We start from the raw sequence: 17,096 nt of genomic DNA on the forward strand, positions 1-17,096 counted from the left end.
CTTCCTTCTAGAACATAGAAAACCTACAGCACAATACAGGCCCTTCAGCCCACAAAGTTGTGCCAAACATGTCCCTACCTGAGAAATTACTAGGCTTACTCATAGCCCTCTATTTTTCTAAGCTCCATGTACTTATCCAGAAGTCTCTAAAAAGACCCACCGTTGCCAGCAGCCCATTTCACGGACTCACCACTCTCTGAGTAAAAAACTTACCCTTGATATCTCCTCTGTACCTACTCCTCAGCACCTTAAACCTGTGTCTTCTTGGCAACCATTTCAGCCCTGGGAAAAAGCCTCTGGCTATCCACACGATCAATGCCTTTCATCATCTTATACACCTCTATCAGATCACCTCTCATCTTCTGTTGCTTCAAGGAGAAAAGGCCGAGTTCACTCAACCTATTCTCATAAGGCAAGCTCCTCAATCCAGGCAACATCCTTATAAATCTCCTCTGCACCCTTTCTATGGTTTCCACATTCCTCCTGTAGTGAGGTGACCAGAAATGAGCACAGTACTCCAAGTGAGGTCTGACCAGTGTCCTATATAGCTGCAACATTACCTCTCGGCTCTTAAATTCAATCCCATGATTGATGAAGGCCAATACACCGTACGCCTTCTTAACCACAGAGTCGACCTGCGCAGCTGCTTTGAGTGTCCTATGGACTCGGACCCCAAGATCCCTCTGATCCTCTTAGACATTGATAGGATGCTGAAGTGGGATGAGAAGTGGCAGATGGAGTTCAACCCGGAGAAATGTGAGGTGGTACACTTTGGAAGGACAAACGCCAAGGCAGAGTACAAAGTAAATGGCAGGATACTTGGTAGTGTGGAGCAGCAGGGGGATCTGGGGGTACATGTCTACAGATCCCTGAAAGTTGCCTCACAGGTAGATAGGGTAGTTCAGAAAGCTTATGGGGTGTTAGCTTTCATAAGTCAAGGGATAGAGTTTAAGAGTCGCAGGGTAATGAATCAGCTCTATAAAACTCTGGTTAGGCCACACTTGGAGTACTGTGTCCAGTTCTGGTCGCCTCACTATAGGAAGGATGTGGAAGCATTGGAAAGGGTACAGAGGAGATTTACCAGGATGCTGCCTGGTTTAGAGAGTATAGATTATGATCAGAGATTAAGGGAGCTAGGGCTTTACTCTTTGGAGAGGAGGATGAGAGGAGACATGATAGAGGTATACAAGATATTAAGAGGAATAGATAGAGTGGATAGCCAGCACCTCTTGCCCCGGGCACCACTGCTCAATACAAGAAGACATGGCTTTAAGGTAAGTGGAGGGAAGTTCAAGGGGGATATTAGAGGAAGGTTTTTCACTCAAAGAGTGGTTGGTGCATGGAATGCACTGCCTGAATCAATGGTGGAGGCAGATACACTAGTGAAGTTTAAGAGACTACTAGACAGGTACATGGAGGAATTTAATGTGGGGGGTTATATGGGAGGCAGGGTTTGAGGGTCAGCACAACATTGTGGGCCGAAGGGCCTGTAATGTGCTGTACTATTTTATGTTCTATCCTCCACTCTGCCACAATGAGGGAACTCTAAGGTTGGAGGAGTAATACCTCGTATTCTATCTGAGTAGCCTCCAACCTGGTGGCATGAGCATTGATTTCTCCAACTTCCAGTAATTTTCCCCCCTCTCCCTTCTTATCTTAGCTCTTCTCTTCTCTCTTCACCTGCCTATCACCTTCCCCTTCCTTTTCTTCCATGGTCCACTCTTCTCTCCTATCAGATTCCTTCTTCAGCCCTTTACGTTTTCCACCAATCACCTCCAAATTCTTACTTCCTACCCCATCCACCTAGCCTCACCTATCACCACCTAGCTTGTACTCCTTCCACTCCTCCACCTTCTTATTCTGGCTTCTCTTCCTTTGTTTCCAGTCCTGATGAAAGGTCTCGCCGGAAATGTTGATTATTTTTTTCCGTAGATGCTTCCTGTCTGCTGAGCTCCCCCAGGATTTTGTGTGTGTTGCATCCTCCTATTAGCTTGTGTTGCTAACCAGCAATGCAAAAGAACGGCAGAATAAATTTAAGGAAAAATAATTTCTTTTTTAGTTTTGATAAAACCAATGGGGTGTGAAAATTTTTTAAGAGATAATGATTTATATTCCTGAGTACTAAATTCAATAAAGGAATTACAGATGTATTTGTAGTAGTTTTCCAAGGGTTCCAAGAGTTCTGGAATTGTCTTTGAAGCAGAAAGTTGCAAATACCTTATAATGTTACAAGTGTGATATAAAAAAAATAGTAAATTTGCAGACTTATAGTTTGAAGAATGATATCAGGAATACTATATACATAATAACACTGAATGAGTTCATGCAGAAGTATCTCAGCAGAGAAAGCCAGCATCATTTAATAATAAGCCGTTGCTAGTTATGGCTAATTTTGCTTTTGAAGGAGCTCGCTGGAATGGCAATGTGCTGCCCTCAGTACATCATCCTTGGATTTTGGTCATTGATATAAACAGTGTACTTCACAGTAGGTTTAGATGTTTAGATGCATATGTGACAAACAAAGCTAATCTCTCGTTTGTATAGCATCACACACTTAGAGAAATCTGGATATGGAATGGGAATTTAGGAATGAGACATTGATACTTTTTAATCCAAAAGTGCTGCTGACATTAGCTGATTGAAGTTATCAGTGCTGAGATCATTTTATTTTCATTATTCCAGAAAATAGAGATTTAAAACAGTTGTGGCAAATGAATTGAGGACATATCTAGTAGAACAATTAAATGTGTGTGTGCTTAAAGAGCTGAGTGGCTTTTACCTGTTCTTAAATAGAAAAATCAAATTTATACATTCTACCACCACTATTATTGAGATCTATGGAGTGAAATAAAACAACAGACACTAAATAATTTTTATGAACTGCGATAAGCTAAGAAAAGTTTATGTATTTGTTATCAAGTTGTAGGATCAAGATGACAACTGGTGATTTGAGGGGATCCCTTCGAAAGTTAGAACAAGGACTTCGCTCACTGAATTATCCACAAGATATTGACTATAATGGGTAAGTAAGGGACTCTCACATTACCGTGTGATGGTTAAAATAAGCACAAGATGGTCTCCTTCTCCTTCATTGACATGGGAGATTTTTCTGCTTTGAAAATGGACTTGTTTTGTGCATGCAAGCTTAAGCTCAGGATTTAGAGTCAAATATACAGAATGATGGATTTACGATTTATATTGTGATTTTCTTTGTATTAACATCAGCGGTACAGCTAAATAAGCATTTTTGAATTAAGGTTACTTGCAGTGTAAGGAAAATAGCAACCAATTTTCAGCTAAGAAGCAGTGACAATATTTGTTTCTTAGATAATTTCATATTATACATTGATGGGAGTGCATCTTGCCTCCTGTTTGTCTCTTTGGGATGTTTCACATCTGCCTGAGAAGGTTGATCTCTTCACTCTGATGTTGAAGGATCATGCTGACTCCTAGGAATCCCTGGCCTATGACCACTCAAAATGGTGAAGAAGAATTCCCAATGGTATTGAGAATGTCCAAGGCATGCATCAGGATCACAAACAAGGAAGCTCTGCATAAGTGGCAGAAAAAGCAGACCACCTCAAACTACCCACCCACCTGCTCCATCTGTGTTTCATACTGACTTCATTAGCTGTCTTGGAACCCACAAGACAGGAGTGGAACTTGTCCCGTTATTCCAAACCTCTCATTTTAACTGTAATGTTCTCTGTATAGGTGATAAAGTATATTTAGTATAATATGGCTATCAAAAACTATTAGTCTGTCAATATATCATTTAAACGAACTTGGCCATTTCTATAAAAATACTTGTGTGGCACAACAGCTGCTATTTCATTGTCTCTTCACTCAACTCTGGAACATCTGGCCAGCAAAGTTGCATACATTAGGATGCTCTTCATCAATTATAGCTTGGCATTCAATACCATAGGCCACTCAAAACTAAGCATTAAGCTTGAAGACCTTGGCATCAATACTTGCTTGTGCAATTGGATCCTTGATTTCCCTACTTGCAGACCCCAGTCAGTTTCGATTGGCACCAACATCTCCTCCACACTATCCATCTACAAGGCTGTGTGCTTAGCACCTGCTGTACTTGCTCTACACTTATGGCTGTGTGGCTAAGCACAGCTCTAATGTCATATTTATGTTTTCTGATGATATCACTGTTGTGGGCCGAATCAAAGGTGGTGACAGATCATCATATAGGAGGATGCTTTCAACAACCTGTCCTGGGCCCTGGATGTAAGTGCGAAGAAGTGCCTCTACTTCCTTAGGAGTTTGCAAAGCTTCAGCATAATATTTAATACATTGACACATTTCTATAGCTGTGTGGTGGAGAGAATGTTAACTCATTGCATTATAGCCTGGAATGGAAACACCAATGCCCTTGAATGAAAAATCCTACAAAAAGTAATGGATACGGCCCAGTCTGACATGGGTAAAGCCCATTCCTCCATTGACCACATCTTCTACATGGAGCGTTGTTACAGGAGAGCAACGTTCATCATCAGGGACTCCCACCACCCAAGTCATGATCTCTTCTTGCTGCTGTCGTCAGGAAGAAGGTACAGAGGTTTAGGACTCACACTGCCAGGTTCAGGAACTGTTATTTCCCCTCAATTGTTAGGCTCTTGAACCAGTGGGGATAATTTCATTCGACTTGACTTGCTACATCACTGAACTGTTACCACAACACATGGATTCACTTTCAAGCACTGTTCATCTCATGTTCTCAAAAGATATTGCTTATTTATTTATTATTGTTATTTTTTCTATTGTATTTGCACAATCTGTTGTCTTTTGCACATTGGTTGTTTGCCTGCACTTTTGGGTACAGTCTTTTATTGATAGATTCTTCGATTTATTGAGCATGCCCGCGAGAAAATGGAGCTCAGGATTGTATATGGTGACATATATGTACTTTGATAATAAATTTACTTTTGAACTTATAAAATTACAATAATATGTCTTACTTCCAAATTGAAAGGAGAGTTACTTTGAAAAAGAAGTTAAATATTGTCTTCATTATGAGCCAAGATTCCAGTGTAGTTCATATTCCGAATGAATCGTACGTGCATATAGGTGGTAAGGTCTTACTGTGGTGTTCTGTGTATACAATGCCTATAAAAAGTATTTACCCACTGTGGTGAACTACATATACCTGTCTGGACACCCCCCCCCCCCGCTGACTGCTCCTGTGGCTCCTCCCACAGACCCCTGTATAAAGGTGATTGGAGGCACTGCGCCTCCCTCAGTCTCCAGGATGTTGTGTGATGGTCTCTTGCTGCTGACAGTGCTTTCTTCCAGCTAATAAAAGCCTATCTCGCCTCACGTCTCCCAGAGTTATCGATGGTGCATCACCCACCCTCTGGAAGTTTTCATGTTTTATATTACAGCATTGAGTTTAAGAGCCGAGAGGTAATATACAGATATACCCTGGTCAGACCCCACTTTGAGTACTGTGCTCAGTTCTGGTCGTCTGACTACAAGAAGGATGAGGAAAGTATAGAAAGGGTGCAGAGGAGATTTACAAGGATATTACCTGGATTGGGGAGCATGCCTTATGAGAATAGGTTGAGTGAACTCGACCTTTTATGCTTGGAGCGACAGAGGATGAGAGGTGACCTGATAGAGGTGTATAAGATGATGAGAGGTATTGATCATGCGGATAGTCAGAGGCTTTTTCCCAGGGCTGAAATGGCTAGCACGAGAGGACACAGTTTTAAGGTGCTTGGAAGTAGGTACAGAGGAGATGTCGGGGTAAGTTTTTTTACACAGAGAGTGGTGAGTGCGTGGAATAGGCTGCTGGTGACGGTGGTGGAGATGGATAAGACAGGGTCTTTTAAGAGATTTCTGGATAGGTACATGGAGCTTAGCAAAATAGAGGGCTATGGGTAACCCTAGGTAATTTCTAAAGTAAGTACATGTTTGGCACAGCATTGTGGGCTAAAGGGCCTGTATTGTGCTGTAGGTTTTATATGTTTCTAACATTGAATCATAATGGATTTAATTTGGCTTTTTTGACACTGCTCAACAGAAAAAGACTCTTTCATGTCAAAATGAAAACAGATCTCTATAAAGTGATCTAAATTAATTACAAATATAGAACACAACATAATTGACTGCATATGTATTCACTCCCTTCAAGTTAGTATTTAGTAGATGTACCTTTGGCAGCAATTACAGCCCTGAGTCTGTGTGGATAGGTCTCTATCAGCTTTGCACATCTGGACACTGCAATTTTTCCCCATTCTTCTTTACAAAACTGCTAAAGCTCGGTCAGATTGTCTGGGGATCGTGAGTGTACAGCCCCTTTCAAATCCAGCCACAAATTCTCAATTGGATTGAGGTCTGGATGCCAATTTGGCTAGTCCAGGACATTAACTTTGTTGTTTTTAAGCCATTCATGTGTAGCTTTGGCTTTATGCTTGGGATCATTGTCTGGTAAGAAAATAAATCTCCTAAGTCCCAGTCCTTTTTTTTTCCCTCCAGGATTTCCCTATATTTTGCAGCATTCGTTTTACCCTCTACCATCACAATTCTTTCAGGGCCTGCTGCAGTGAAGCATCCCCACAGTGTGATGCATTGTGGTAGGGATGGAGTGTGTTTGATGATGTGCAGTATAGCGTTTAGTCTGATGGCCAAAAAGTTCAATTTTGTTTTCATCAAACCATAGAACCACCTGCAGCTGACTTCAGGATTTCCCACATGCCTTCTGGCAATCTGTAGCCAAGATTTCATATGAGATTTTTCAACAGTGGCTTTCTCTTTGCCACTCTGCCATAAAGCTGAGACTGGTGACGCACCCGGGCAACAGTTGTTGTAGGCGCTGTCTCCCCCATCTCAGCCACTAAAGCTTGTAACTCCTCCAGAGTTGTCACCGGTTTCTTTGTGGCGTCCCTCCCTAGTCTCCTTCTTGCACGGTCACTCAGTTTTTGAGGACAGCCTGCTCTAAGCAGATTTACAGCTGTGCCACATTCTTTCAATTTATTGATGATTGATTTAACTGTACTCCGAGGGATATTCAGTGACTTGGAAATTTTCTTGTATCTATCTCCTGACTTGTGCTTTTCAATATTCTTTTCGTGGGGTTGCTTGGAGAGTTCTATTGTTGTTTTTGCCAGGATACTGACTTACCAGCAGTTGGACCTTCCAGATATTGGTGTATTTTTATTACAATTAATTGAAACACCTTAACCTCATAGAGGTCTCCAAAAACAGATCTGCATTTAACTAATTATGTGACTTCTAAAGCCAATTGGCTACATCAGTGATGATTTGGTGTGTCATATAAGTGAATACTTATCCAATCAATTATTTTGTGTTTTATATTTGTAATTAATTTAGATCATTTTATAGAGATCTGTTTTCACTTTGATACAGAAGATTCTTTTCTGTTGATCAGTGTCAAAAAAGCCAAATTAAATCCACTGTGATTCAATGTTGTAAAACAATAAAACATGAAAACTTCCAAGGGTGATGAATACTTTTAATAGGCACTGTATGTCGTAAGGCCTTAGTATGTTTATTATAATGTGAGAATCCAAATAGTTTGCTCTGATGAATATAATATACAAATTAATAAGGCCTCTTCTATGAAAAAATATTCTAATAGTATGTATTATTTGCAATAATACACCTACACAATGTGCAAAATAATCAGGAAGTAAGGAGGTAATATTGTATAATGTTTCCTTCCTGGAAGAACCATTGCCATCCTTCCGAATCAGCTAATATGCAAAACCAGTCCTGAGTATCACATAAAGATTTGGGGCAATTACGAATATACATTCCATATTGGTATTGCTCTGTTAAAGGACCGAAGGACTGAAATTATATTGGTGGGTTGTAGAGCAAAATCTTTTATGAATTGCAGTTTTGACTGCCTTAATCAGGAAATTGCAGAGCTGTTCTTGACCAATAACCAGCGAGAGGTGTAATTTATTAGCCTTTATAACGGGTTACTCAAATTCTACTAATAATACCAAATGGATGAAGTTTGTCCATTGGTAATCATCCAAGTATGGGGATACATTCTTGCATATGAAGCCAAGAATTTGAGCTTGAACTCAAGCACTATCTAAGTCTAAAGCAATATCTTCCACATTGCTTAGGCTCTCTGGGGAAATTTGAAATTCACTTTATGAAAGGAGCGTGCCAATGTTCAGTTTGATTTCCTGTCTATTAGATGAAAGTATTATTCTCAATGCATTTATTGCATTTTTAGGTTTCTTAATTCCTGCAACTTGATTACTGAAACTGCTGCTAATGATCTAATCTCCAGGAACTGATAATCATTAACCACTGCTGGTAACCAGGTGGGGTTCTTAAACAGATTGCTGGATGCTCAAAGTAGATTTCCAGTAAGAAAAAAAATCATTTTTTTTGCCAGCCCCTTTGCCAAGTAATCCAAAATGCATCCAGCTGTCCCACACTGTTACCACAGGCTATTTTTTCCCTCTGTTTCTAATATTGTCTAATTTCCTTGCATAAAATGCAGTGGTCTCTGTCTCAAATCACTTCCTGCAGCCAAGCATCAATCACAAGCTGTCTAAGTGTAAAAAAAATTATCCTAGCCTTTCCTCACACTATTGTTTGACATGTTTAAATTGATGTGCATCTAATCACTGACCAGCCCAATAGAGAAAATAATCATTTTCTACATGCCTAAACAAAATCTCAGATTTAATTAAAGGAAACTCTGATAACTCTACAAGATTTTGTTTAATATAATTAATTTGAATAGTGCAAGTTCTTCCTTATAGCTGGTGATATTTTTTACATGTGGTGTGCGTATTCAAAATCAATAGGCTGTTCTCTGTATTCTACAGCTTTATCATTGTGAATTTTATTTTCTGTGGGAATATCTGAGGCAATAGCTGAAGAACGATGCACTGTCTCAAACTATATGCCTCATCTGTGCCAAAGCACATATAGGACTCATCAGAATCCACTGGACTGGCCAGGAAGCAAGTCCTTCTTAAATCTAAGAAATACTGTTGAATAAATACTATTAATCTCTGTTTCATCCATTTTTTTTGCTAGAAACTGATTCTGTGTCTAGATATGCATAAAGTTTACAGTACATTTATTATCAAAGTATGTATACCATTTAAAACCATTTCTTGCAGGTACCCACAAAAGAATGAAACACAATAAAAGAAAGAAATACAAAAAATCACAGAGCAAAGACCGACAAGCATTCAGTATGTGAAAAAAGAACAAATTGTGTAAATACAGTAATTAAAAAGTAAACAAATAATACATAGAACATGAACTGCGGAATTCCCCAAAGTGACTCTATAGGCTGCGGAGTCAGTTCAGCGCTGAGGTGAGTGAAGTCGGTCCAGGAGCCCAGAGGCTACAGAGCAATATCTGCCTGCGAACCTATTGGTGTGGGGCCCAAGGCTCCTGCATCTCCTACCCAATGGTCATAGTGACAGGAGAGGGAGATGGGTCAAATACAGGCAGACAGGGCAGGCCCAGCTGGGGGATCTTGGCTGGCATGCAGAAGAACACCAATTCATTTTCTGCTCTTGCACCTCGACGCTTTAATCTGGCTCGACACTTTAATCGGTGTGGAGTAGTGAGGCTGAACATCAGTTCATTTTCTGCTCTCAGGCCGTTTCCGCTCATGGGTCTTGACGCTTTAATCTAGCTTGGCACTTTAATCAGTGATGTAAGAAACAGACCTTTTAAATTGACCTGTAGTTTGTACAGATGCATTTTGCAGTTGAGCTTACTGATTAGAACTCAGAAAAGGGAATCCAACTTGAATTCCTTTTTTTGGAACCTTGCCAACATTGCAATTTCCTAACCCAGAGTCACTAAATTGACTTGTATAGCTCATCATCTACCTTAAAAATTCAAGAAAGAAGAACTCAAACCATTTCCAATATTGTTATTTTGCAAAAGACCTCCTACAAATTATATTTGCTTTATTGAGACCAAACTTGGAAGACTGTGTACGATTTTGGTGTCTTTGCCTAAGAAAGGAAGTAGTTGCCTTAGTCAGAATGTAACAAGGATTTATTCATACTTGGGATAAAGACATCAACCTAAGAAGTGAGATGAAGTACAGTGGCTTTAGATTGTCAGGGTTTTAAAAAATAAAAGGTTAACTCACTAAAAGATAAAATTCTGAAATCTTTGTTACCTTCACAAAGCAGGTAGGGGATGATGAGAGGATACTACTCTGAGTTCTGCTAAGTTCTAATTTAGGTAAAGACTACTTTTTCACTTGAGCGCTACGGATTGTTGGAATAAAGTTGGTGTTTCAAGATGAAGACATCAAACCTCACACAAAACTCATAGTCTACTGGGCAACATGTACTTCTGAGACTTGGGATACCTAGATCAGGCCCCACAAAATCTTAAATATAAAGTTTTAAATATGTATAGTGCCTATAAAAAGTATTCATCTCCCCACCTGGGAAGTTTTCATGTTTTATTGTTTTACAACGTTGAATTACTGTGAATTTAATTTGGCTTTTTTGACACTGATCAACAGAAAAAGACTCTTTCGTGTCAATGTGAAAACAGATCTCTACAAAGTAATCCAAATGAAATGCAAATATAAAACACTAATTGATTGCATAATTACTCACCCTCTTCAAGTTGGTATTTAGTAGATGCACCTTTGGCAGCAATTACAGCCTTGAGTCTGTGTGAGCAGGTCTCTATCAGCTTTGCATATCCGAACACTGCAGTTTTTCCCCATTCCTTTACAAAGCTGGTCAAGCTCTGTCAGATTATATGGGGATCGTGAGTGAACCGCCCTTTACAAATCCAACCACGAATTCTCAATTGGATTGAGGTCTGGACTCTGATTTGGCCACTCCAGGTCATTAACTTTGTTGTTTTTAGCCATTCCTGTATAGCTTTAGCTTTATGCTTGGGGTCATTATCTTGTTGGAAAACAAATTTTCTTCCAAGTTGCAGTTCTCTTGCAGACTGCATCACGTTTCCCTCCAAGATTTCCCTGTACTTTGCTACATTCATTTTACCCTCTACCTTCACAAATCTTCCAGGGCTTGCTGCAGTGAAGCATCCCCTCATTATGTTGGTGCCACCGCCATGCTTCACAGTAGGAATGGTATGTTTTTGATGATGTGCAATGTTTGGCTTATGCCAAATGTAGTGTTTAGCCTGATGGCCAATAAACTCAATTTTGTTTTCATCAGAGCATAGAACCTTCTTCCAGCTGACTTCAGAGTCTCCCACATGCCTTCTGACAAACTCCAGCCGAGAATTTGTGTGAGTTCTTTTTTTTAATAATGGCTTTCTCTTTATCACTCTCCCATTAGTTGCAACTGGTGAAGCACCTGGATAGCAGTTGAATGTGCAGTCTCCCCCATCTCAGCCACTGAAGCTTGTAACTCCTCCAGAGTTGCCATTGGTCTCTTGGTGGCTTCCCTCACTAGTCTCCTTCTTGCATGGTTATGCAGTGTTGAGGCCTGCTCTAAGCAGAATTACAGCTCTGCCATATCCTTTCCATTTCTTGATGATTGACTTAACTGTATTCCAAGAGATATTCAGTGACTTGGAAATTTCCTTGTATCCATCTCCTGACTTGTGCTTTTCAATAATCTTTTCGTGGAGTTGCTTTTGTCTTCATGGTGTGATTTTGCCAGGATACTGACTCACCAGCAGTTGGACCTTCCACGTAGAGGTGTATTTTTATTGCAGTCAATTGAAAGATCTTGTTGTACACGAAGGTCTCCGTTTAACTAATTATGTGACTTCTAGAACCAATTGGTTACACCGGTGATGATTTGTTGTGTCATATTAAAGAGAGTGAATACTTTTGCAGTCAATTAGTTTGTGTTTTATATGTGTAGTGATCTGTTTTCACTTTGACAGAAAAGAGTTTTTTCTGTTTATGTGTCAAAAAAAGCCGAACTAAATCTACTGTGATTCAATGTTGAAAACAATAAAACATGAAAACTTCCAAGTGAGTATTTTTTTTATTGACATACAGCACAAAATAGGCCCTTCTGGCCCTTTGAGCCATGCCGCTCAGCAATCACCCAGTTTAATCTTAGCCTAATCACGGGAGAATTTATAATGACCAAATAACCTACCAACCAGTATGTCTTTGGAATGTGGGGGGAATCAGAGCATCCAGAGGAAACTCACGTGGTCACGGGGAGAACGTACAAACTCCTTGCATACGGGCAGTGGAGGGAATTGAACCTGTCACTAATACTGTAAAGTGTTGTGTTAACCACTTTTATAGGTACAATAACTTGGCATCCACAACTGTCTTTGACAATGTATTCCACAGATTCACCACCCATTGGCCAAAGTAATTTCTCTTCATCTCTGTTTTAAAAGGACATCCTTCTACTCTGAGACTGTGCCCTCTGATCCTAGACTCCCCTCCCCCATAGGAAACATTCTCTCCATGTCCATTCTATCTATGTCTTTCAATATTTGATAGGTTTCAATGAGATCCCCCCTTCCCCCCTCCATTCTTCTATACACCAGTGAGTGCAGATCCAGAACAATGACACACTCCAAATACTCAAATTTTTTAAGCCATCAATATCAATGATTTAGATTTTTTTTTTGTGTGTGCATGTTATCACTCAGCAGCTGGTGGAGCAGATGTATGATTGAACAATCAGGGGTTAATAATTTGATTCCTGGTTGGTGCTTTTAATAGGGATGTCCCAATAGTGTACTTTTTCCAGATGCTTTCTGTTTGGCTACAGTAGAGGAAATGTCAGCTGGTATCATTCAAGTTGGACAAAGCCAAAACTTCGCCAACAACTTTCGCTTTTATGGCTTAGCCTCAGAATGTTTTTATTGAAGGAGGAGGAAGGATTACGGTCTCTGATAATTATGGGATAGTTTTTGTAAATAAGATCAGGATTACATTAACCAGCACTGCAAATAAAATAGACCAGAATTAAACATCAAATATCTAATGCCTTTGAAGTTCACATCATTTGAAGTTGATTCTGCTTTTATACACATGGTTAATGGCTGTAGAGTGGAAATTTATTGCATAGTAACTGGATCTTCAGATTGAACTAAAGGCCAACCACAGTAGCAAATTCAATACTTTCAAAAGGAGACTTGGTAGATTTTTAATTGGATGTTTGGACTAAGTTTATTAGACAGCTTTTGTCATTGCAGTAGAACAATTATATTAAAATGTCAAAAATTCCAATATCCAAATGATTTGAACCACAGAATATGAACATTTTATTATCACATTAATTTGAGTTAAATTGATTTTAGTTTAATATTAGTATGGAGGATTGCCATTTGTTGATGTCATTATTGAGAGATAGAGCTCGGATTAATTACATATCAATGTAGATAGTTTATTGAATATATAAATGGTCCTTAAGCTTTTACAATTTGTTTCTAGTGCACTATTTTATAGTGCTAGTTAGATTAAAATGTAGCAACCTAATATTTTTATTGTAATTTGGTTCAAAACCAAAGCTCAGAATTTGGTTATTTTGAATTATTTGGCTTTGACATGACACTGTAGTACAAGTTTGCACTTAAAATAAAATTATTTAAATATCTTAGTACAAAAAGTTGAAGGTAATGGGTTAAATGTTTGTGCTTAATATCTAAATATTATAGATAGTTTTTAAGGTATGTTTTCCATTAAGGAAACTTAGTTCATTCACATGTGTGATCTGTGTTAAGACTAGATGAAATTCAGAAGCATATGTTTCATAAGAATGTAAAAAAAAAAGAATCATGGATGACCTTTTACCTCAACATCATTTTCCTGTGTTTTCCTGTGCCTTTTTTTCCTCCTGATTTGAATTAGAGGCTGATTAAATTGGTTGGAATTTCAACATGGCCTGGCTTCAGGCAATGATTGGCAGATATCCTAAATCCAAGTTTACAGCTTTTGAATGGTACAGATTCTGAACAAATCTGAATTTGGGGAAGAAAACTATTACATAGATCCTGTGGTTAACTTTCATTACTTCTCTACTATTGTGCAGCTGTTGGGGTCAATTGTGGCACTCTGTTTTTCTTAGCCTAGATTAAACATATAATTTTAACAGATATTTAAAGGAACCTAAATGGGAAATATTAAGTAAATCATGTGGCATAAATAGTGTGGACAGCCGGAGACCTTTTCCCAGAACTGAAATGGCTAATACAAGGGGGCATACTTTTAAGGAAAGTATGCAGAGCGAAGGGGTTGTAGAGGGGATGTCAGAGGTAAGTTCTTTACACAGAGAGTAGTGTGTGCGTGAAACACCCTGCTAGGGGTGGTGATAGAGGCAGATACATTAGCAGCATTTAAAAATCTCTTAGATGGGCACATGGATGATAAAAAATGGAGCTTTATGTAGGATAAAAGAGTTAGAGTAGGTTAAAAGGTCAGCATGACATCGTGGGCCAAAGGGCCTGTACTGTGTGGTAATGTTTCTTGTTCTATAGCGAGAGAAAGAGTTAAGACTTAGGGCGATAACCTTTCATGAGTTGCAAAGCTCTCCTCTGATAATTGTTGGTTATCTCTATCTCTGGTCAAGAGAAACCTTCTCTGTTTCATTCTTCAAAGATGCTAGCTAACCTGAATATTTTCAGCATTTTCTGATTTTTATTTTAGATTCCAGCTTCTCTTCTCTTCATACTGCACCGTTCAGGAAGAATGGTCTGCTGATGCAAAATGATTAAAAAAAAGACTTGTCACAGTATAAATACATCAAACATGCAAACACGAGGATCTCAAACACGAGGAAACCTGTAGATGCTGAAAATCCAAAGCAAAACACACAAAATGCTGGAGTTTCTCCAGTATTTTGTGTTTGTTAGTACAGTCGGCCCTCCTTATCCGTGGGGGATTGGTTCTGAGACCCCCCGTGGATACCAAAAAACGTGGATGCTCAAGTCCCTTATTTAACCTGGCTCGGTGTGGTGGTCTTTAGGACCCAGCAGAACACCGGGCTTTATTTAACATCTCAGTGCAGTGGACATTAGGACCTGAGGGTGCAGCTCTGAATCCATGGTGTTACTGTTCACGAAAATCATCACAATCAAGATTGAAAATAAGGTGGAAGTAATGAAGCGATCAGAAAGAGGTGAAACGCCATCGGTCATTGGAAAAGCGTTGGACTACAGTTGGTCAACGATTGGAGCAATTTTAATGGAGCATGTGAAAGGCCCTGCCCCAATGAAAGCTACAGTTATTACTAGGCAACACAGTGGTTTAATGACTGAAATACGTATGTTTCTTAAGTGTTTTATATGCATAGAAACGTAAAATATGTACCATATACTAAGAATAACGTTTGACTAACTGACGCTAAATAATACCGGATGTATTATTCCAACTTCAAATCCGACTTAAAGACGGACTCAGGAACGGAACTCATTCATAACCTGGGGACTGCCTGTACTTTTAAGTCATTTCTAGATTACTTATAATACCTAATATAATGTAAATGCTATGAAAATCATTGTTATATTGTATTGTTTAGGGAATAATGACAAGAAAAAATAGTATGTACATGCTCAAACAACGAGTGCTGGAGTTCTCCCGATTCACGGTTGGTTGAATCCGCCAATAAGGAGGGCTGACTGTAGTGGTTGATTTAAGGTTTGTTTTTTATTCTGCATTTTTGACTGTATTTCAAGCGTGAGTCTGTCAGGACTCAGTATAAGATCACTTAGAACATTTGAGCATTCAGGACTCTTGCTCAATTCAGTTACACCACCTGGATGATTATGTAAATCGTCATTTCTGAATGAAGTGAAAATTACAAGCCTGTTTGGATCCAGGCACTCAACTGTTTTCTGTGAGATTAGCATGGGAAGTCAGTTAATGGTTGTTGAGAAGTTAAACTGCATTTAAGATTTAATTTTATTTTTTACAGTCTTGCAAAAGGTGATCCAGCTGCCTTTCTGCCAATCATGAGCTATGCCTTCACCTCATATTCCACATATGTGACTGAGCAGCTAATAGCATCTGGAGTGGAACTTGCGGGAAAAAATGACACTCGCTTTCTTGATGCTGTTTACAAGGTACAGTTTCTTTCTTGCTGATGAGTCAAATTGCATAGTGAATTTACAATAATAAATTGTAGAAATTAAATATAGTTTTTATGGAAAATCAATTGTCTGTTTATTTAAAGGATCCATCCCTGTGTACATTCTTTGATTTGGACAACATGCTATTGGGAGAAACATGCTTATATTTCAACCACTATTCTCTGGTTTATTTTGAATTCTTTATTTTGACTGTCCCCCCACATCACTCAATTTCCTTAACAATAAATCATATTTTGGTGCCTGCAAATTTCTAGGTTCTTTCAACATGGTTCTTAATTATGCAGTCAATTGAATATGTCTCCTGGCCACACGTTGACTTTCTCCCCACTCCCATGCATGGCCAAACTAATTTATAATGGTACACACCCATGATAGGAGATGTTGAATCTCCTATCACTGATCTGCATGGAAATGGATAACTTAGCTAATTGTACCACATTAGGAGAAAGGTGGAATGAAGTAAAAATTAGACTATAAGTTCTTTATCCATGTATTTGCTGCAGTGAAGTTAACAAGTACTATACAGTCGGCCCTCCTTATCTGCGAGGGATTGGTTCTGGGACCCCTCGCGGATACCAAAAAACACGGATGCTTAAGTCCCTTATTTAACCTGTCTCAGTGCGGTAGACTTTAGGATCCAGTGCAACCCCGGACCTTATTTAACCTGTCTCAGTGCGGTGGTCTTTAGGACCCGGCGGAGCTCTGAATCCGCAGTGTTTCGGTTCACGAAAATAATCACGATCATAATTGAAAATAAAGTGGAAATAATAAAGCGATTGGAAAGAGGTGAAACACCATCGGTCATTAGAAAAGCATTCGGCTACAGTCGGTCAACGATTGGAACAATTTTAAAGGATAAAGTGAGAAAGGCCCTGGCCCGATATAAGCTAAAATTATTACTAAGCAACGTAGTGGTTTAATTATTGAAATACAAACGTTTCTTAAGTGTTTTATAAGCATAGAAAGGTAAAATATATACTATTTACTAAGACAAACGTTTGACTAACTGGTGTTAAATAATGTCGGATGTACTTCTTCCGACTTACTTAGTAAGAGAACTT

At 39.1% G+C, this 17,096-nt stretch overlaps 1 protein-coding gene across 6 annotated transcripts in view; it reads left to right on the forward strand.

Annotated features, from left to right (window-relative positions):
- Positions 1-17,096, forward strand: part of cep44 (centrosomal protein 44) — a 106,272-nt gene that overhangs the window by 4,204 nt on the left and 84,972 nt on the right. For all 6 annotated transcript variants that reach the window (XR_012099210.1, XM_073048020.1, XM_073048017.1 and 3 more), the window contains exons 2-3: positions 2,921-3,022; positions 15,861-16,008. Coding sequence is in view for 5 of the 6 variants with exons in the window: in XM_073048020.1 (XP_072904121.1) it covers positions 2,934-3,022; positions 15,861-16,008 (237 nt within the window). In the remaining variant the exon portion in view is untranslated. The remainder of the gene's footprint in view (positions 1-2,920; positions 3,023-15,860; positions 16,009-17,096) is intronic.

Source organism: Hemitrygon akajei, chromosome 6 (assembly GCF_048418815.1).
Source record: "Hemitrygon akajei chromosome 6, sHemAka1.3, whole genome shotgun sequence".
Taxonomy (NCBI): domain Eukaryota; kingdom Metazoa; phylum Chordata; class Chondrichthyes; order Myliobatiformes; family Dasyatidae; genus Hemitrygon; species Hemitrygon akajei.